Here is a 22615-nt window from a genome sequence, read left to right as displayed (position 1 = left end):
TAACTGCACTGTTTGAATTTATTTGGGGAATTTTATTTTTTGAAATTTATTTCTGCAACAACAAAAAAATACATTTGTCTCTTGTAAGATTTTAGAATATGCAATTAAGCGGGATTCATTTAATATATATATATATATTTTATAGTGTTTTACATTATATCTTTACATTAAATCTGTAACTTTAATTTATTGTCAAAAGCGGTGCTCCTGCATTTAGCTGTAAATTGAGGCGTTGGTCTAGAATGTAATTGGGTTTTATTTGAATTCTTGTCAGAATGTGTAGTAACGTGAGGAAAATGAAAGTTACCAGTTGCAACTGTAGTTGAATTGGACCGTAATGATTGAGTTGAATGACGCCATTCAAAATGTTTTCTAGCACTTTGGGGGACTAAATGACAGGGCTTTAGACTTGTGCGTATTCACAGCGCTTTGGGGGACTAAATGACAGGGCTTTAGACTTGTGCGTATTCACAGCGCTTTGGGGGACTAAATGACAGGGCTTTAGACTTGTGCGTATTCACAGCGCTTTGGGGGACTAAATGACAGGGCTTTAGACTTGTGCGTATTCACCCTGATGTTTCACAGGGTCCTCCAAGAAGTACAAATTCATCTGTAGAAGGGGGGAAAAAAATAATGTGAGTCATAAAAAGTTATAAAAATTTTCCATTCACCTTACACTGTTGACTGAGGAGGAAGCACCACAGAGTCAATCGCGTTTCTCTTTCCTATAGTGATCCGTCACCATGAGTACGGACGCGGAGATGCAAATCTACGGCAAGGCTGCCATATACCTCCGTAAGCCGGAGAAAGAGAGGATGGAGGCACAAGCCGCACCCTTTGATTCAAAGAACGCCTGCTATGTGACAGACGCCAAAGAGCTGTACCTTAAAGGTTTGGTCACTGCCAGGGCTGACGGAAAGTGTACTGTGACAGTCACGAATCCTAACGGCACCAAGGAGGTAAGGCTGATTTGAAAAGTATTACATTTCAAGTTTATGCAATTACTCAATTAAAATAAATATATTAAAAAAGCATGCCAATAGGTTAAATGAAATCAGTAACAACAGATATATTAAGAAGCATTTGTTCGTTTTTCTTGTAAGCAAAATATAGCCTTCAAACACGTATCACTGCTATTTAATAACGGCATGGCATTTTTCATATTGACAAGTGAAGAATCCCCATGTCTGTATCAGTGGGTGATAAGTCGATTCATTAAATGGGGGAGTATGCATGTTTTTAAAAAGATTGAACGTCAATTATTAAATTATCAAAAAGCATTCAGTCTTGTCCAGTTCGTTCTGTGTATAATCTAGAGTTGTGACTCTTTCAGGAAGGGAAAGAGTTCAAAGAGGCAGACGTCTACCAGATGAACCCCCCTAAATACAACAAGATTGAGGACATGGCCATGATGACCTACCTGAATGAAGCCTCTGTGTTGTATAACCTTAAAGAGCGTTATGCAGCATGGATGATCTATGTAAGAAACCTGCACACACACACACACACACACACACACACACACACACACACACACACACACACACACACACACACACACACACAAGAAATACACACATACAGTACTACACATAAAGTCATGGTAGTAACCAAAACAGACCAATACAGTAGACCTACATTACTATACCAATGCACACCCACATCCTCACATAAATCCAGGTAAAAGTCCATCTGATTTTGCTAATCTCCTAAATAATTTATTCTCTTTCATCCAGACCTACTCTGGGCTGTTCTGTGCCACGGTGAACCCCTACAAGTGGCTTCCTGTGTACGACATGGAGGTTGTCAACGCCTACAGAGGGAAGAAGAGGATGGAGGCTCCACCCCATATCTTCTCCGTCTCTGACAACGCCTTTCAGTTCATGCAGATTGGTACGAGCTCTCATTCATGGATGGATGGATGGATGGATGGATGGATGGATGGATGGATGGATGGATGGATGGACGTACTGCATGTATGTATGTATGTATGTATGTATGTATGTATGTATGTATGTATGTATGTATGTATGTATGTATGTATGTATGTATGTATGTATGTATGTATGTATGTATGTATGTATGTATGTTCGTCCATAAATGCATATGGATCTCAAAGTCCATAAGTGTTTATGGATGGAAAATAAAATATTCTTTAGAGACAAACGGTTCAATGCCAAACAAGCAGGATAACCAGTGAGCTTACATGTCTTACATTCATAGCTAGTTATCTACTCGCCTCTCGTAGCCAAATGTCAACATATCTTTTCATTATAAATTGTGTGATTCCAGCGCTGAATGCTGATTGGCTGACAGCCGTGGTATATGAGACCCTATACCATGGGAATGACAAAACATTTGTTTTTACTGCTCTAATTACGTTGTTAACCAGTTTATAATAGCAATAAGGCACCTTGGGGGTTTGTGATATATGGCCAATATATCACGGCTAAGGGCTGTGTCCAAGCACTCCGCGATGCGTCGTTCATAAGAACAGCCCTTAGCGGTGGTATATTGTCCATATACCACACCCCCTCAGGCCTTATTGCTTTAGTATAGACCTTTATTTCCTGTGACATCCCACTCATCGTACTGTAAGTTACGTAGTAAGCAAGCTATCTAGTTAACTATACTAGTCTAGTTAACTGACTCGTCTTTGGCCTTTGATTGGAGTTGCTGCTGACGTCTGCCTCTTAGGCCTAGTAACAAACAGTTGAATTGAGGCCTTCCCTGTTTCTGATCGTGAGATGACACATGCAACTCAAAAAGAGAGCCAATACTACACTACCGTTCAGTGCCGGTAGTTTCTGCAGAGCACGCTCACGTGGGGAGCAGGGGAATTTTCCAAGATAAAAAAATAAATCTATATATTGGAACATTTATTTTAATTAAATAAAAATCTAAATCAATCTAAAACTCACCACCAATCTGAAAGGGAATTTTTCTCATAGGATGGCAAAAGGGGAGGTGCTCAGGCATCCTTGGACCTTTATCTGTGCACATGCCTTTTTGGTGCTGTACGGAACCCTTTTTGGTGCTGTACGGAACCCTTTTTGGTGCTGTATGGAACCCTTTTTGGTGCTGTACGGAACCCTTTTTGGTGCTGTACGGAACCCTTTTTGGTGCTGTACGGAACCCTTTTTGGTGCTGTATAGAACCCTTTTTGGTGCTGTATAGAACCCTTTTTGGTGCTGTATAGAACCCTTTTTGGTGCTGTATAGAACCCTTTTTGGTGCTGTATAGAACCCATTTTGGTGCTGTGTAGAACCTTTATGGAGAATGGTTCTACAAATAACCTCTTGAAGAACCATAAAGGGTCATTTTTTTTCTGGTTAGTCGTATTATATTGTTAAAATTCCATTGTTTTTATTAGTTGACAAGTTGAATCAGGTGTGCTACCTCTGGAACAGCTGGTGGTGAGACCTGAAAACCATTGACTTGGACAACAGTCATCACTGACATAAGACCACACCATACATGAGTCTTTCACAAGATAAGCATACTCATATGTAACATGTAATGGCATTACACAACAGATTAGATCAACTGGAAGGACACTCTCACTCACGGTCACACGAAAAGAGCTGTAAGCAAACCACACCTGAAAATATTCTAATTAGCTGTCGCGTTGACGTTTTTTAAATTATGGCTAAAAAGAGGGAAGAACCCTATGAATTCACTAATGAACCCCTAATGTTGCTTGAGTATGATAAACAATTAGTTTTTTTTGGGTTACAGATAACGAGAACCAGTCTGTCCTGATCACGTAAGTTGTTTACTAAAGTTTCACTTGAGAAAAAGTGTTTCTATTGATGTGATGTGATGAAATACATGACATTATGAATGTATTAGGCTCTGTGTAATAATGAGTCGATGAGTGGGAATTCTGGTTCATTATTTACGTAAGAAAACAGGTCAACAGTGGGTTTTTTTCAATGCTCGTCTTTCTCCGTCATATAAACCAGTGGAGAATCCGGTGCAGGAAAGACTGTCAACACCAAGCGTGTCATCCAGTACTTTGCCACCATTGCAGTGTCTGGTGCCAAGAAGGAAGTAGACCCCAACAAAATGCAGGTAGCTTGTGCTTATGGTTACCTTTTAACCACATTCCCATTTGGTTGGCTCTGTAAACTTATTTTTCATTGGTGAATCCTGTTTCAAGAAAAGTAGTCAAGTTATTAAAGCAAAACTAACTTTAACACATTACCAGTTTCTGAGCCACTTGTGTTTGTCTCGATCAGGGGTCTCTTGAGGATCAGATCATTGCTGCTAACCCTCTGCTGGAGGCTTACGGTAATGCCAAGACAGTGAGGAACGACAACTCGTCTCGCTTCGTAAGTATGAAGGGCATAGTTACCTTCAATTGAAAACTTTCATTTCAGTAGATTCCTATTGTTATATCATTAGATGTCCAACAAACTGTAACATTTAAAGTGGTATATCAAAGTAAAATGTTATATTTATTTTGTTGACCTAATTAATAATTCCAACCTCCATGCTCTACTACAGGGTAAATTCATCAGGATTCACTTCCAAGGAGGAAAACTGGCTAAAGCTGACATTGAGACCTGTGAGTTGGTTTTGATTATTTATCAATTCTTTCCTACATTCACACACATTATTTTTTGGAGATCATGTCATTCATCAAATTACATTTTTATCTCATGTTCTCTCTCTCCTCTCTCTCTCTCTCCTCTCTTTCTCCTCTCTCTCTCCTCTCTTTCTCCTCTCTCTCTCTCCTCTCTTTCTCATCTCTCTCTCTCCTCTCTTTCTCCTCTCTCTCTTTCTCTCCTCTCTCTATCTCTCTCTTTGACTCTCAGACCTCCTGGAGAAGTCCCGAGTGTCCTTCCAGCTGCCCGATGAAAGAGGCTACCACATCTTCTTCCAGATGATGACCAATCACAAACCTGAGATAGTTGGTACGGCAAAGTAGAGGTTCAGGGGAAATTATTCCCACCCAAATTTGTGAAATTTATTAAAAAAAAATATTCGTAGTCCACACTATTAATACTATTAAGATGAGTCCATCCAAGGTAACAAGGCATCTAGACACAGATCAGGTCGTTGGGAAATATCTATCAAGTAATGTACTGTGATGCACTAGTCCAGGAGTCTCAGCCCCCTCTTTTGATGCTGTTTATACTACATGTATCATTGAGTCCATCTATTGAGTAAAGGAAGGAGAGATACTGTAAAGGTAGGACAGCACAATTCTAAGAGATTTAACTGACAAGCCATTCTCCATTGTCCACAGAAATGTCGCTCATCACCACCAACCCCTACGACTTCCCCATGTGCAGTCAGGGTCAGATCACTGTGGCCAGCATCAACGACAAGGAAGAGCTGGATGCCACAGACGTGAGTCAAACCAAGGGTTAACCAAACTCTGGAATGGGTAGGATCCCCATTACACACTGAATGCACTGTGCAATTCCAAATTGGTGGCTGCTATGAATTGATGTATTTTTGTTTGTTTGATAGCTTGTGTTGGTTAAGCACTCTTCATGCCTTCACACTTGGCCTTGAGGCACATGCTTGTAAGACATCCACAAGACAGCGCTACTAAGTGCCCTGTGGAACTGTAGAAAACTAATTTTGTTCTGCCGTCTACTAGTGTTGGCCAAGCATACTCAAGAGGAACAGAGAAGACAAATATATCCATCCCATTTGTTCTGGAGTGACGACAGAACTGTTATGTACTATAACTAGTGTCCAGTTCAGCACTGTTGTACTTCATCTCTAATGCCAGGATGCCATTACAATCCTGGGCTTCACTAATGAGGAGAAGATGGGCATCTACAAGCTGACAGGAGCTGTGCTGCACCATGGAAACTTGAAATTCAAGCAGAAGCAGCGTGAGGAGCAGGCCGAGCCAGACGGCACAGAGGGTCAGTCCCAGTAATAGATGTACAATATGTAGAGCATTAGTCCTATTCCCAGTCCCAGTCATAGATGTACAATATGTAGAGCATTAGTCCCATTCCCAGTCCCAGTCATAGATGTACAATATGTAGAGCATTAGTCCCATTCCCAGTCCCAGTCATAGATGTACAATATGTAAAACATATCATATTAAAACATATTCAGGAGACACCTGAAACCCCACCTCTTTCAGGAATACCTAGGATAGGATAAAGTAATCCTTCTCACCCCCCTTAAAAGATTTAGATGCACTATTGTAAAGTGGCTGTTCCACTGGATGTCTTAAGGTGAATGCACCAATTTGTAAGTCGCTCTGGATAAGAGCGTCTGCTAAATGACTTAAATGTAAATGTAATGTAAATGTAAATGTAAAACATTAGTCCCATTCCCAGTCCCAGTCATAGATATAAAATATCTAAAGCATTACTCCCATTCCCAGTCCCACTCATAGATGTACAATATGTAAAGCATTAGTCCCATTCCCAAACAATGAAATAGAACACCTAAGACAGATAGTGTCACATGAAAGTCAGCCATGAGACCAAATGTCAACCTCCAGAAATGATTTGAAATGATGGATGTGGGTGAAAATGAAAACCTAACCCACAAAATACTATTTTGTCAGTGTGACATCAGAAAGATCTAGTGTCCCTGAGTCTGTTGTTGTTGGTTTTCTCTCCAGTGGCTGATAAAATCGGCTACCTGCTGGGCCTGAACTCAGCTGAGATGTTGAAGGCTCTGTGCTACCCCAGAGTGAAGGTCGGCAACGAGTACGTGACCAAGGGACAGACTGTGCCTCAGGTAAGGCGACCAAACACACCAGAAATCTTTTGGGGACCATAGATTTTTCTTCTTCTTGTGAGGTTGTTATTCCCAAGCTCTTTTCACCTTATCACTAGACATGGTCAATATCTCATGTATTCATTTGAGATATTATCATTGCAGGTTAATAACTCAGTCTCGGCTCTGGCCAAGTCAATCTATGAGAGGATGTTCTTGTGGATGGTCATCCGTATCAACGAGATGTTGGACACCAAGAATCCAAGGCAGTTCTATATTGGCGTGCTGGATATTGCCGGGTTTGAGATCTTTGATGTGAGAATGCGACCAGAACAAGACAATGAGTTGTGATTGAGAGGGATTACAGCCTTGTATGACGTAACAACCCCTTTTTTCATTCCATGAACAGTACAACAGCATGGAGCAGCTGTGCATCAACTTCACCAATGAGAAACTGCAACAGTTTTTCAACCACACCATGTTCGTCCTGGAACAAGAGGAGTACAAGAAGGAGGGAATCATCTGGGCCTTCATTGACTTCGGCATGGACTTGGCTGCCTGCATTGAGCTTATTGAGAAGGTACGCTGTCTGTCAGGATTATAATGGACCACTACAGCAAAGCTCAAATGAGCACTGTGTGAAATATTATCACAGTGGTACAACGCTTCCGATGGTTGAGAACTCAATATTTTTCCTATTTATGCGCCCCTAAATGAATATAATTCTACAATAGCATGTTTGCTAAAGGAATAAATGTGATCCTAAATGTAAATATCACTCATTTCATATACATCTCTTTTTTCGTAAAGCCATTGGGCATCTTCTCCATCCTTGAAGAGGAGTGCATGTTCCCCAAGTCTTCAGACACTACCTTCAAGGACAAGCTGTACGCCCAGCATCTTGGCAAAACCAAGGCGTTTGAGAAGCCCAAGCCTGCCAAAGGCAAGGCAGAGGCCCACTTCTCCCTGGTGCACTATGCCGGCACTGTGGACTACAACATCACTGGCTGGCTGGAGAAGAACAAGGACCCCCTGAACGACTCAGTTATTCAGCTGTACGGGAAGTCCACAGTCAAACTTTTGGCTGCTCTGTACCCTGCTGCCCCACCGGAGGGTAAGACTAGCATCAGTTATAACTCAGACCTACATTTTTTTAAAGTCTTTGAATGTACCACAAATGCTCAGGCTTATTCACTGGGTTAATTTACTCGTAGGTGTTATTTTACACAATCTCATTGGTAGCATTTGCATTAAGATAAGTATGAAGTTAACCAGAGATTCTCTGGTTTATATTTAGTGTGCTTACTGAAGACAAGAACATTCTAGATTTATTGCATACTCGTATTACTATTGCACTCTGAGACATATACCTGTCTAGTTATATTTTACTTTGCTCGTTTGAACAGATACAACCAAGAAAGGAGGTAAGAAGAAGGGTGGTTCCATGCAGACTGTGTCGTCCCAGTTCAGGGTGAGCTTCTGAAATGTGTATATTCATTCCTTCTAAATGTGCATTGATTATCATAAATTATTTCTCAGAACATGGTTTGTAACCCTCTTATAGGAGAACTTACATAAGCTGATGACCAACTTGAGGAGCACTCATCCTCACTTTGTGCGCTGCCTGATCCCCAACGAGTCAAAGACTCCAGGTACAAGAGATATTGACTTAAATATGTCATCTTATCAGTACAGTACCAGTAACCTTAACGAACCAATGTTTAACCTGTTTATGAGTATTAAAAGAGACTTGGTTTGTGTTTCCAGGTCTGATGGAGAACTTCCTGGTTATCCACCAGCTCAGGTGTAATGGTGTTCTGGAGGGAATCCGGATCTGCAGAAAGGGCTTCCCCAGCAGAATCATCTATGCTGACTTCAAGCAGAGGTACACACACACACACACACACACACACACACACACACACACACACACACACACACACACACACACACACACACACACACACACACACACACACACACACACACACACACACACACACTACAAAGGTTTTCCCAGCATCAGAATAGTCTTACTTTTTACGTAATATAACCAACCTATTACAACTTGACATGTGTTAAAAATGTCTCCTCATTCAGGTACAAAGTACTGAATGCCAGCGTCATCCCCGAGGGCCAGTTCATGGACAACAAGAAGGCTTCTGAGAAGCTGCTTGGGTCCATTGATGTGAATCACGAGGATTACAAGTTTGGACACACCAAGGTCAGTCACCCAAAAGCAAAAGCTGACACCAAAACACAACTCAATGATAATTTAAACCCGTACCATTTTCTTCAATGTCATATAATCACAAGTCTAGAAGAGAAACTAAACTCGTTATTCATCTACAACTCTTACAACAACTTACAACTTATAAACAACATGGATTGTCTGTGAGCATTGCAATGTTTGTGTTGTATAAATCAATCTAGTGGTGTTGTTACCTGTTATGTCACCATCTGACTGTGGTTCCATAATTGACCATGTCAACCTGCGTCAGGTGTTCTTCAAAGCCGGTCTGCTGGGCGTCCTGGAGGAGATGAGAGATGAGAAGCTGGCCTCTCTGGTCGGCATGGTTCAGGCTCTCAGCCGTGGATTCCTGATGAGGAGAGAGTTCACCAAGATGATGGAGAGGAGGTGAGGAAGAGTAGACATCTTGGCAAAGCTTTCTGTCAACCACCTGTATCTAATGCATTATTCCATACTGTATATGCTGTGAGATGTTCAGAATGAGAAAGTACAACTTAAAATGCTCTATTAAAACGGTAGTTTGGGATTTGTCAAGCTGTTCAATTATCATTTAAATATCTAATATTTACCCATTCATTCTTGAAGAATATAAAATGCCTCATGAGCTGGAATCTATCTAGAGCGCAGTCTATGAGGGGTTACATCTCCGCAGCCCCATTCCTCAGCTGGTAACAATGTGGTGGGGGTCTCCATTTGGATGTTCTTCGAATCCCAGAATTGAGCTTTATGTCAAGCATCCTTTCTGTTCAACCAGAGATTCCGTCTTCACCATCCAGTACAACATCCGTTCATTCATGAATGTGAAAACCTGGCCGTGGATGAAGGTGTACTTCAAGATCAAGCCCCTGCTGAAGAGCGCAGAGACGGAGAAGGAGCTGGCCAACATGAAGGAGAATTATGAGAAGATGACGTCGGACCTGGCCAAGGCTCTGGCCACCAAGAAGCAGTTGGAGGAGAAGATGGTCTCCATGGTGCAGGAGAGAGCAGACCTGGCGCTCCAAGTAGCATCTGTGAGTGAACAACGACCCTGATGATTATTTTATTTTTTAAATGTAACCTTTATTTAACTAGGCAAGTTAGTTAAGAACACATTGTTATTTACGATGACGGCCTACCGGGGAACAGTGGGGTTAACTGCCTTGTTCAGAGGAACAGTGGGTTAACTGCCTTGTTCAGGGGAACAGTGGGTTAACTGCCTTGTTCAGGGAAACAGTGGGGTTAACTGCCTTGTTCAGAGGAACTGTGGGTTAACTGCCTTGTTCAGAGGAACAGTGGGTTAACTGCCTTGTTCAGGGGAACAGTGGGTTAACTGCCTTGTTCAGGGAAACAGTGGGGTTAACTGCCTTGTTCAGGGGAACAGTGGGTTAACTGCCTTGTTCAGGGGAACAGTGGGTTAACTGCCTTGTTCAGGGGAACAGTGGGTTAACTGCCTTGTTCAGGGGAACAGTGGGTTAACTGCCTTGTTCAGGGGAACAGTGGGTTAACTGCCTTGTTCAGGGGAACAGTGGGTTAACTGCCTTGTTCAGAGGCAAAACTACAGATTTTTACCTTGTCAGCTCAGAGGATTCAATCCAGCAACCTTTTGGTTACTGGCCCAACGCTCTAACCACTAGGCTACCTGCCGACCCGACACATTTACACACACATGAACACAAACACAGACACACACACAATCACACAGACAGTGAGACACACACACACACACACACACACACACACACACATGAACAGACACGTACACAGTGTCTCGATAGGGGTGCAAATTTCCTGCCCTTTTACATGTTTTCTCATTGGGGATGATGGCTGAGAAAGAAAAATCCAAATCAAATCAAATCAAATTCTATTTGTCACATACACATGGTTAGCAGATGTTAATGCGAGTGTAGCGAAATGCTTGTGCTTCTAGTTCCAACCATGCAGTAATATCTAACAAGGAATCTAACCTAACAATTTCACAACAACTACCTTATGCACATTAAGATGGCAAGATGCAGTAGATGGTATAGAGTACAGTATGTACATATGAGATGAGTAATGTAGGGTATGTAAATAGTATATAGTGTGGCATTGTTGAAAATAGCTTGTGATACATTTATTACATCAATTTTTCCATTATTAAAGTGACAAGAGTTGACTCAGTATGTTGGCAGCAGCCACTCAAAGTTAGTGGTGGCTGTTTAACTGTCTGATGGCCTTGAGATAGAAGCTGTTTTTCAGTCTCTCGGTCCCAGCTTTGATGCACCTGTACTGACCTCACCTTCTGGATGATAGCGGGGGAAACAAGCAGTGGCTCGGGTGGTTGTTGTCCTTGATGATCTTTTTGGCCTTCCTGTGACATCGGGTGGTGTAGGTGTCCTGGAGGGCAGGTAGTTTGCCCCCGGTGATGCGTTGTGCAGACCTCACTACCCTCTGGAAAGCCTTACGGTTGTGGGCAGAGCAGTTGCCGTACCAGGCGGTGATACAGCCCGCCAGGATGCTCTCGATTGTGCATGTGTAAAAGTTTATGAGTGTTTTTGGTGACAAGCCGAATTTCTTCAGCCTCCTGAGTTTGAAGAGGCGCTGCTGCTGTCTGTGTGGGTAGACTATTTCAGTTTGTCCGTGATGTGTACGCAGAGGAACTTAAAACTTTCTACCCTCTCCACTACTGTCCCGTCAATGTGGATAGGGGGCTGCTCCCTCTGCTGTTTCCTGAAGTCCACAATCATTTCCTTTGTTTTGTTGACATTGAGTGTGAGGTTATTTTACTGACACCACACTCCGAGGGCCCTCACCTCCTCCCTGTAGGCCGTCTCGTCGTTGTTGGTAACCAAGCCTACCACTGTAGTGTCGTCTGCAAAGTTGATGATTGAGTTGGAACCTTGCATGGCCACGCAGTCATGGGTGAACAGGAGAGTGCTGAGAACGCACCCTTGTGGGACCCCAGTGTTGAGGATCAGCAGGGTGGAGATGTTGTTACCTACCCTCACCACCTGGGAGCGGCCCGTCAGGAAGTCCAGAAAATCACAGTTTTAAAGACGATGTCCTGCAATTCGACACATTTTTGCTATGGCTTATGGCGTGTTCTTATGCTATCTGAGGGATTCAATCACTGTAGCAAAAATGTTTGACCTTCTTGGAATTTTATAATTTTCTCCCCGACTGTCTAGTTTTTATTTTGGTGATTGTTATATAAGATGATCTAGTAAAAAAGATATAGCTCTATTATATATATTTTTTACATACTTTAGTCATTTAAGTTTAAACTGAAGAATGTTTTACTATCCCTAAAAGTTAAAGAAACTATAAAATAAACTTTTTGTGAGTGGCAACAACTAAATGAACGTCGGGTAAACACTGCAGTGTTGTATGTGGCTAACGCATACATTTATTTGTGTTACCCATGTTACTTACATATACATATATACACATATACATATATATATATATATATATATATATATATATATATATCATGCATTTATATTGATTTGCTCTGACCTGTTTGACTAAATGAAGTCTATATTTTGATACACAAAGTGAGGCCGTAGATTTTTTTTCTCCTGTTCTGAAACCAGGATTCAGAGAATCTGACTGATGCTGAGGAAAGGTGCGAGGGGCTCATCAAGAGCAAGATCCAGCTAGAGGCCAAACTCAAAGAGACGACCGAGAGGCTGGAGGATGAGGAGGAGATGAATGCTGAGTTGACTGCCAAGAAGAGGAAGCTGGAGGATGAGTGTTCTGAGCTGAAGAAGGATATTGATGACCTGGAGCTCACCTTGGCCAAAGTGGAGAAGGAGAAGCACGCCAGTGAAAACAAGGTCTCGTAAACAGTCTAACCATTCAAATAAAAATCTACTCAAAACATAGCTCAATGGAAATGTAATTCAAATTGTTTTGTGGGCGCAGGGAAAATGAAGACACAAAATAGTTTCATTTTAGTTGCTTGTTCTGCTCCCCCTGATTTATAACTTCCATTTAGTACAGTGCAATTTAGTGTTGAATAAACAGTATAGTTTGTATTGTTGACACATTTATAATCTGAATGAAATGAATGCATATATAATATAATATAAACTACATCTCCCCTTCATGGTGAAGTGGCAAAAGACTTACATTTGTTGTGGACATTTTTAGGTTAAAAACCTGACAGAGGAGATGGTGTCTATGGATGAGAGTGTTGCCAAGCTGACCAAGGAGAAGAAAGCCCTCCAAGAGGCCCACCAGCAGACACTGGATGACCTGCAGGCAGAGGAGGACAAAGTCAACACTCTGACCAAGGCCAAGACCAAGCTGGAACAGCAAGTGGATGACGTGAGTGGAGTTTTACATTTTGTCCATGGTTAGGAGATGATGATATTATCTTCAGTTGTTTAGATTTGAACATTACATGTGTGTTTTTATCTTATAGCTTGAGGGTTCTCTGGAGCAAGAGAAGAAGCTCCGTATGGACCTTGAGAGAGCCAAGAGAAAGCTGGAGGGAGATCTGAAACTCGCCCAGGAGTCCATAATGGACCTGGAGAATGATAAGCAGCAGTCTGATGAGAAACTCAAGAAGTAAACACAAACAAATTACTACAGTATTTCCTGCCATATTGATCAACATAATGGTTGTTCTTCACTCAATCTTGTAATTAGGATTTGTATGTGATTCTTAAAAGCAAAGTGGATGCTATTATATTATCCCTTTACACTATCAAACCAAAACCAACTCTGAAATCAACGTGTTTGTGTTTCTTAGGAAGGAGTTTGAGACCAGCCAGCTCCTCAGCAAGATAGAGGATGAACAGTCTCTGGGAGCTCAGCTGCAGAAGAAGATCAAGGAACTGCAGGTACAGTACAGGATCTCAGCTCCAGTACAGGAAAGAACATTTACATTACATTTACATTTAAGTCATTTAGCAGACGCTCTTATCCAGAGCGACTTACAAATTGGTGCGTTCACCTTAAGACATCCAGTGGAACAGCCACTTTACAATAGTGCATCTAAATCTTTTAAGGGGGGTGAGAAGGATTACTTTATCCTATCCTAGGTATTCCTGAAAGAGGTGGGGTTTCAGGTGTCTCCGGAAGGTGGTGATTGACTCCGCTGTCCTGGCGTCGTGAGGGAGTTTGTTCCACCATTGGGGGGCCAGAGCAGCGAACAGTTTTGACTGGGCTGCGCAGGAACTGTACTTCCTCAGTGGTAGGGAGGCGAGCAGGCCAGAGGTGGATGAACGCAGTGCCCTTGTTTGGGTGTAGGGCCTGATCAGAGCCTGGAGGTACTGAGGTGCCGTTCCCCTCACAGCTCCGTAGGCAAGCACCATGGTCTTGTAGCGGATGCGAGCTTCAACTGGAAGCCAGTGGAGAGAGCGGAGGAGCGGGGTGACGTGAGAGAACTTGGGAAGGTTGAACACCAGACGGGCTGCGGCGTTCTGGATGAGTTGTAGGGGTTTAATGGCACAGGCAGGGAGCCCAGCCAACAGCGAGTTGCAGTAATCCAGACGGGAGATGACAAGTGCCTGGATTAGGACCTGCGCTGCTTCCTGTGTGAGGCAGGGTCGTACTCTGCGGATGTTGTAGAGCATGAACCTACAAGAACGGGCCACCGCCTTGATGTTAGTTAGTTGAGAACGACAGGGTGTTGTCCAGGATCACGCCAAGGTTCTTAGCGCTCTGGGAGGAGGACACAATGGAGTTGTCAACCATGATGGCGAGATCATGGAATGGGCAGTCCTTCCCCGGGAGGAAGAGCAGCTCCGTCTTGCCGAGGTTCAGCTTGAGGTGGTGATCCGTCATCCACACTGATATGTCTGCCAGACATGCAGAGATGCGATTCGCCACCTGGTCATCAGAAGGGGGAAAGGAGAAGATTAATTGTGTGTCGTCTACATAGCAATGATAGGAGAGACCATGTGAGGTTATGACAGAGCCAAGTGACTTGGTGTATAGCGAGAATAGGAGAGGGCCTAGAACAGAGCCCTGGGGGACGCCAGTGGTGAGAGCGCGTGGTGAGGAGACAGATTCTCGCCACGCCACCTGGTAGGAGCGACCTGTCAGGTAGGACGCAATCAAGCGTGGGCCGCGCCGGGAGATGCCCAACTCGGAGAGGGTGGAGAGGAGGATCTGATGGTTCACAGTATCGAAGGCAGCCGATAGGTCTAGAAGGATGAGAGCAGAGGAGAGAGAGTTAGCTTTAGCAGTGCGGAGGGCCTCCGTGATACAGAGAAGAGCAGTCTCAGTTGAATGACTAGTCTTGAAACCTGACTGATTTGGATCAAGAAGGTCATTCTGAGAGAGATAGCGGGAGAGCTGGCCAAGGACGGCACGTTCAAGAGTTTTGGAGAGAAAAGAAAGAAGGGATACTGGTCTGTAGTTGTTGACATCGGAGGGATCGAGTGTAGGTTTTTTCAGAAGGGGTGCAACTCTCGCTCTCTTGAAGACAGAAGGGACGTAGCCAGCGGTCAGGGATGAGTTGATGAGCGAGGTGAGGTAAGGGAGAAGGTCTCCGGAAATGGTCTGGAGAAGAGAGGAGGGAATAGGGTCAAGCGGGCAGGTTGTTGGGCGGCCGGCCGTCACAAGACGCGAGATTTCATCTGGAGAGAGAGGGGAGAAAGAGGTCAGAGCACAGGGTAGGGCAGTGTGAGCAGAACCAGCGGTGTCGTTTGACTTAGCAAACGAGGATCGGATGTCGTCGACCTTCTTTTCAAAATGGTTGACGAAGTCATCTGCAGAGAGGAGGAGGGGGGAGGGGAGGAGGATTCAGGAGGGAGGAGAAGGTGGCAAAGAGCTTCCTAGGGTTAGAGGCAGATGCTTGGAATTTAGAGTGGTAGAAAGTGGCTTTAGCAGCAGAGACAGAAGAGGAAAATGTAGAGAGGAGGGAGTGAAAGGATGCCAGGTCCGCAGGGAGGCGAGTTTTCCTCCATTTCCGCTCGGCTGCCCGGAGCCCTGTTCTGTGAGCTCGCAATGAGTCGTCGAGCCACGGAGCAGGAGGGGAGGACCGAGCCGGCCTGGAGGATAGGGGACATAGAGAATCAAGGGATGCAGAAAGGGAGGAGAGGAGGGTTGAGGAGGCAGAATCAGGAGATAGGTTGGAGAAGGTTTGAGCAGAGGGAAGAGATGATAGGATGGAAGAGGAGAGAGTAGCGGGGGAGAGAGAGCGAAGATTGGGACGGCGCGATACCATCCGAGTAGGGGCAGTGTGGGAAGTGTTGGATAAGAGCAAGAGGGAAAAGGATACAAGGTAGTGGTTGGAGACTTGGAGGGGAGTTGCAGTGAGGTTAGTGGAAGAACAGCATCTAGTAAAGATGAGGTCGAGCGTATTGCCTGCCTTGTGAGTAGAGGGGGAAGGTGAGAGGGTGAGGTCAAAAGAGGAGAGGAGTGGAAAGAAGGAGGCAGAGAGGAATGAGTCAAAGGTAGACGTGGGGAGACACGTCACACCTGAAACATTTCTGTTGGCTTCTAATGGCTCAGTAAGTTGGAAGATGGTGCTTTAATCTGTTGTAAAGATGGTGCTTCTAACCGTTGTGGGTTTGGTTGCCACATTGGACACTGTCCACTGAAGATATTACTGTAACTGGCTTTGTATTAACAAATGTATGCAAAATATACATACTATTATTATTTATAGAGGTTATTTATTTCAACTATATTGTAGTATTCATCCCACCTGCTCCTGCACCTTGTTCTAGGCCCGTATTGAGGAGCTGGAGGAGGAAATTGAGGCTGAGCGTGCTGCCAGGGCCAAGGTTGAGAAGCAGAGGGCCGATCTCTCCAGGGAACTTGAGGAGATCAGTGAGAGGCTAGAGGAGGCCGGAGGCGCCACTGCTGCTCAGATTGAGATGAACAAGAAACGCGAGGTTGAGTTCCAGAAGCTGCGTCGTGATCTTGAAGAGTCCACCCTGCAACATGAGGCCACAGCCGCCGCTCTGCGCAAGAAGCAGGCTGACAGTGTGGCTGAGCTCGGGCAGCAGATCGACAACCTGCAGCGCATAAAGCAGAAGCTGGAGAAGGACAAGAGCGAGTATAAGATGGAGATTGATGACCTCTCCAGCAACATGGAGGCCATCGCCAAGGCTAAGGTGAGTAATGATGTTTTAGTCGAGCAGTGTTGAGGAAGGTCAACTTCATTACCATTCAAGTGATCTGAAGTTGACAGGAGTCTCATATATAAAGTAATAATGGAACATGTTTTCACTAACAGGGCAATCTGGAGAAGATGTGTCATACTCTTGAGGACCAGCTGAGTGAGCTCAAGACTAAGAATGATGAGAATGTTCGCCAGGTCAACGACATCAGCGGGCAGAGGGCCAGACTCCTGACAGAAAATGGTACCATTAACAATGAACAACAAACTAATAGTAGTACACTTCAGTAGTACACAATAACACGTGTTAGGGGCTGTAAGTCCAGTCCACATAGTAATCACTGTACTATTCACAATGTAACATAGCTATTAAAATACATTTTAAATCTTCGGGAACAGAGACCTCATTAACAAGATGTGCCTCTATCCCTGCAGGTGAGTTTGGCCGCCAGCTGGAGGAGAAGGAAGCCCTGGTCTCTCAGCTGACCAGAGTTAAACAGGCCTTCACCCAGCAGGTTGAGGAGATGAAGAGGCTGATTGAGGAGGAGGTAAAGGTAAGGGACCCAAAACAGACTCCATCTGCCACAGTTTAGAGCCATATCTCCATAAAGACGGTGACTACGCCACTCTCAGAGACTGTTTTACTCTCTCTCTCTAATCTCTCATTGTCTTTGTTTGTCTTTCTCTCTCACAGGCTAAACACGCACTGTCCCACAGTGTCCAGTCTGCCCGCCATGACTGTGACCTTCTAAGAGAGCAGTTTGAGGAGGAGCAGGAGGCCAAGGCAGAGCTGCAGCGCGGCATGTCCAAGGCCAACAGTGAGGTGGCTCAGTGGAGGACTAAGTATGAAACTGACGCCATCCAACGCACAGAGGAGCTGGAGGAGGCCAAGTGAGTTGCACACAACAGCAAAATCACAAACATAGGGTGTGGATGGCGAGGGTGGTAGTGGGCACTGAGAAAATGTTGTGTCAATATATATTGTAACATTCGTTTCACAACAAATTGTTCACCATAAAACCACCCTCACTCATCCAACAGGAAGAAGCTGGCCCAGCGTCTGCAGGAGGCTGAGGAGACCATTGAAGCGACCAACTCCAAGTGTGCCTCCCTGGAGAAGACCAAGCAGAGACTGCAGGGAGAGGTGGAGGACCACATGATTGACGTTGAGAGAGCCAGCGCGATGGCCGCCAACCTCGACAAGAAGCAGAGGAACTTTGACAAGGTGAAAATGCATAAACCTAATCCTAGCGGGATATTTTATGTGTGCTATTTGATCAATTGTAGTATAATTGTAACATATTTCAGATTCAAAGCTCTCCATCAATGAGTTGGAATGAAAACCCTATGGATTTCCCTAGGTTCTGGCAGAGTGTAAGCAGAAGTATGAGGAAGGTCAGGCGGAGCTGGAAGTAGCTCAGAAGGAGGCTCGCTCAATGAGCACTGAACTCTTCAAGATGAAGAACTCCTACGAGGAGGCTCTGGATCATCTGGAGACTCTGAAGAGAGAGAACAAGAACCTGCAACGTGAGCATTTGACAGCAGTTCTATTTGGCTCATGTTTGACTAGTGTTTTTGAAAATGAAGGGAACTGTGATCAACAAAATGACCATTACACCATTTCAGAATTGTTTTATGTACAGTTTAAAATATTATTGTTTGAACTTGTATTCGGTATTCTTTCAGACAACCCAAGGAAGTAGGAGGCAATTCGATATGCTAAACGATATGAAGTGCTTTTGTTAATGAACTGTTATTATGATTCAATGTCAACTTCAGTGCATCGGTGATATCCACTGAACATCTCCTGAGTCTAAACAGCTGCTGTGTTTGTGAGTGCAGAGGAGATCTCTGACCTGACTGAGCAGATTGGAGAGACTGGCAAGAGCATCCATGAGCTGGAGAAGGCCAAGAAGACCGTGGAGACAGAGAAGTCTGAGATCCAGACCGCTCTGGAGGAGGCTGAGGTACAAACTACAGCTGTTTGATGGGAAAAGCAGTGTTACACTATCCAATTCCAGCTACAGTCCAATGCTTTCCTTGTTGGTGTTTATTGTAGTCATATATATTTAATTCCTTATGTTATACACATCCAAATACAAATGTATTGAACACAATTGGCCTGACTGCTTCTCTTTGTCCAGGGAACACTGGAGCACGAAGAATCCAAGATTCTGCGTTTGCAGCTGGAGCTGAACCAGATCAAGGGTGAGGTGGACAGAAAGCTGGCTGAGAAGGACGAGGAGATGGAGCAGATCAAGAGGAACAGCCAGAGGGTGATTGACTCCATGCAGAGCACCCTGGACTCGGAGGTCAGGAGCAGGAATGATGCCCTGAGGGTGAAGAAGAAGATGGAGGGAGACCTGAACGAGATGGAAGTCCAGCTGAGCCACGCCAACAGGCAGGCCGCTGAGTCCCAGAAACAGCTGAGGAACGCCCAGGGACAGCTCAAGGTAAAGGGACTGGGACATCAGGCAACAAGAATCTGAACATGGGGAGGATTTTATTTTATTTTTATCTGTAAAAAAGAATAGAACAGAGGAAATGAATAGAGTGGACTAATATGTATGGACATTTGGGAAATTATTATCAATTAAAATGTCTATCACTGATCCTATTGCCCCTGCTTAATGAACCTATATCATTGTGAATCCCAGGATGCCCAATTGCACCTTGATAACGCCGTCCGTGCCTCAGAGGACATGAAGGAGCAGGCAGCCATGGTGGAGCGCAGAAACGGTCTGATGGTGGCTGAGATCGAGGAGCTGAGAGTTGCTCTGGAGCAGACAGAGAGAGGCCGCAAAGTGGCTGAGACTGAGCTGGTGGATGCCAGCGAGCGTGTTGGACTTCTGCACTCCCAGGTACGGGTCAAAAGCCATTTCTAATAAAACCTAGCATACCGTTTACATACACCTGAAATTTGACAGTGCTTGCTTTTACATTTTCATTCATTTTCATTCATTCTGCCCTGTGACTCGAGAGTCAAATAAATGTCTTGTTTCCTCCAGAACACCAGCCTTCTGAACACCAAGAAGAAGCTGGAGACTGACCTGGTGCAGGTGCAGGGAGAGGTGGACGACATCGTCCAGGAGGCCAGGAACGCAGAGGAGAAGGCCAAGAAGGCCATCACTGACGTGAGTCCTTATGATCTCTATTGAATTACATCAACTTGATTTTGCCCATAAGAGGGACGTTATAATTGGTGTAGTGTCGGAAATCCCAGACCTATGGGCAACAGCACTAGGTCAGGGAATCATGTTGGATTTTCTTGGCCAATTTGTAGAGGATTCTGACAGACAACTCTCCAAACAAATCACAAATTTGGGTAGGCAGAGCTTTACTGCAAGACTCTGGATGGATTTTACAGTACCCATCTCTTCCCTTCCTCTGCCAAATTGACGTTGGTTTTAATACTGACGTTTATACTGGAACATTGGTACATTGTGGGAGGCAACCCGTCTGTCAAAAGAGAGACTATGGTTGGTGCCAATCGGTGCATAATTTAACACACTACCATTCCAGGCGGCCATGATGGCTGAGGAGCTGAAGAAGGAGCAGGACACCAGCTCTCACCTGGAGAGGATGAAGAAGAACCTGGAGGTCACAGTCAAGGACCTGCAGCACCGTCTGGATGAGGCTGAGAATCTGGCCATGAAGGGAGGCAAAAAGCAGCTCCAGAAACTGGAGTCCAGGGTGAGTTAACAGCAGGGTGGATTGAAAAACAGATTGCTGGAAATGTATTTAATCATATAAAAACACACAGGAGCATTGGGTAATGACTTTTTCTCTCAATAACCCACCTATATTATGGAAAGCTGTTGTTATGACTACAGACCGCTTTAATTAAACATGCACACAGGAACAGACAACAGCGTGCTTCCTTGACTAGTAGAAGATACCTCTGTTTTACAAAGATTTGCGACGTATGATTTCAACACCTCAAATAAATGCAGATACATTAATTACATTAATTTCTTCCATAAAGGTGCGTGAGCTCGAGACTGAGGTGGAGGCTGAGCAGAGAAGAGGTGTAGACGTGGTCAAGGGAGTCCGCAAGTATGAGCGCAGAGTCAAGGAGCTCACCTACCAGGTAAGAGAAAGTACCTTCTTCACACACTTGACACTAACACAGACAGGTTTGTGTATAAAACTATGGGGCAATGATTATTTGATCTTCTCCCACAGACTGAGGAGGATAAGAAGAACGTTGGCAGACTTCAGGACCTGGTAGGCAAGCTGCAGATGAAAGTGAAGGCCTACAAGAGGCAGGCCGAGGAAGCGGTGAGTCACATACTTTGTCAAATACTCTGAAAGCATACATTCCAAAACATATTTTTCCCCTCGTAGACATTACAAAACTTCATGTCCATACCGTTTAGTTGAAGTAAGTGCTACTACGCATCAGTCAACAATGACTCAATTGATAGTGCAAGTAATTGATATGTTATATGTTACCAACTTAAAGGAGAATATTAATATGAATATGAATATATTGCAGTTTGATCCCCAGTTCTGCAACTCACTTTCTCTGCTGTGTCATTGGCATTTGTCAATAAAAAAAGCTTTCAAATACTTAAAAAAAATATATATTAATTTGCTAACTGAATTTTCAAACTTTGAATGCTGATGTTCTGCTCTCCTCTTTTTTCCTCACCCAGGAGGAAGCAGCCAATAGCCACATGTCTAAGCTCCGGAAGGTTCAGCATGAGCTGGAGGAGGCTGAGGAGCGTGCTGACATCGCTGAGACTCAGGTCAACAAGCTCAGAGCCAAGACCCGCGAAGGTGGAAAGGTACAGAACTGCTGCTGAACCTGACTCATGTTCAGATATGACCACATCAACACCACCTATGAATTAGCCTTCACAGAGGTCAATACTGATCACTTAAATGTATTTAAGATCTCTAAGAAGCACATTTCACATAGGGCAAAAAATGTGGTACTAAATCTCAAATTTAAGCTGAGCACTGAGCATTAAATTCTTGATCCATTATATTCATTCCAATTGTTCATACATTTTGTTCATTATTAATAATCTATTATGTTCTTTCCTCTCACAGGGCAAGGAAGCTGCTGAATAAAACAAAGTATTGAAGATCAAAGTCTTAACATTTTCCTGTCTTTCATAAAATAGGATTTTCATGGTTTTAGCATTGATTAAAAACATGTGGGCGTAAGTACACTTCCTTTGTGACTCTGGATTTATTACTCAGCAAACAGCTTTTTCATACCATAAATGGGCCTGTAAAACAACACATTTCACCAGGGGTGGCAGGGTAGCCTAGTGGTTAGAGCTTTGTACTAGTAACTGAAAGGTTGCAAATTCAAATCCCTGAGCTGACAAGTAAACATCCGTGGTTCCTAGGCCATCATTGAAAATAAGAATTTGTTCTTAACTGACTTGCCATGTAAAATAAAGGTAAAAAAAAACTAAAACAGCACCAATCCTGTGTATGTGACAAAATGCAACAATCCAAAATGTAGCTGGCTGTCTTCTACAAGTGATATAACATTACTTTGAACAAGACATGCAACCTGAGTCCCCCCTCTCATTCTATTGATTTCAACATGATATCGATGAGTAATTGACAAATGAGTTTTGCGTTTCCCTTTTAAAACGAAT

General features: G+C 43.9%; 1 protein-coding gene across 1 annotated transcript; it reads left to right on the top strand.

Moving 5' to 3' along the window:
* Window positions 1-431: 431 nt before the first annotated feature.
* LOC115140356 (myosin heavy chain, fast skeletal muscle-like) lies at window positions 432-22174 on the top strand. Its single transcript, XM_065026878.1, has 40 exons — window positions 432-635; window positions 732-959; window positions 1334-1480; window positions 1737-1893; window positions 3739-3766; window positions 3966-4074; window positions 4242-4334; window positions 4510-4570; window positions 4821-4919; window positions 5255-5358; window positions 5750-5888; window positions 6605-6723; window positions 6868-7017; window positions 7112-7282; window positions 7513-7816; window positions 8109-8173; window positions 8267-8354; window positions 8470-8587; window positions 8803-8926; window positions 9204-9340; window positions 9708-9963; window positions 12508-12750; window positions 13067-13243; window positions 13341-13486; window positions 13671-13761; window positions 16600-16989; window positions 17112-17238; window positions 17430-17548; window positions 17689-17885; window positions 18036-18219; window positions 18356-18521; window positions 18837-18961; window positions 19139-19447; window positions 19652-19855; window positions 20003-20128; window positions 20517-20687; window positions 20980-21084; window positions 21180-21275; window positions 21653-21784; window positions 22053-22174. Exons 2-40 carry the CDS (start codon window positions 744-746, stop codon window positions 22071-22073), a joined length of 5814 nt encoding a protein of 1937 aa, XP_064882950.1. The 5' UTR covers window positions 432-635; window positions 732-743; the 3' UTR covers window positions 22074-22174.
* Window positions 22175-22615: the final 441 nt, after the last annotated feature.

Source organism: Oncorhynchus nerka, linkage group LG13, assembly GCF_034236695.1.
Source record: "Oncorhynchus nerka isolate Pitt River linkage group LG13, Oner_Uvic_2.0, whole genome shotgun sequence".
Classification (NCBI taxonomy): Eukaryota; Metazoa; Chordata; class Actinopteri; order Salmoniformes; family Salmonidae; genus Oncorhynchus; species Oncorhynchus nerka.
The sequence above is the reverse complement of the archived record's forward strand: the minus strand, read 5'-3'. Positions and strand labels throughout refer to the sequence as shown.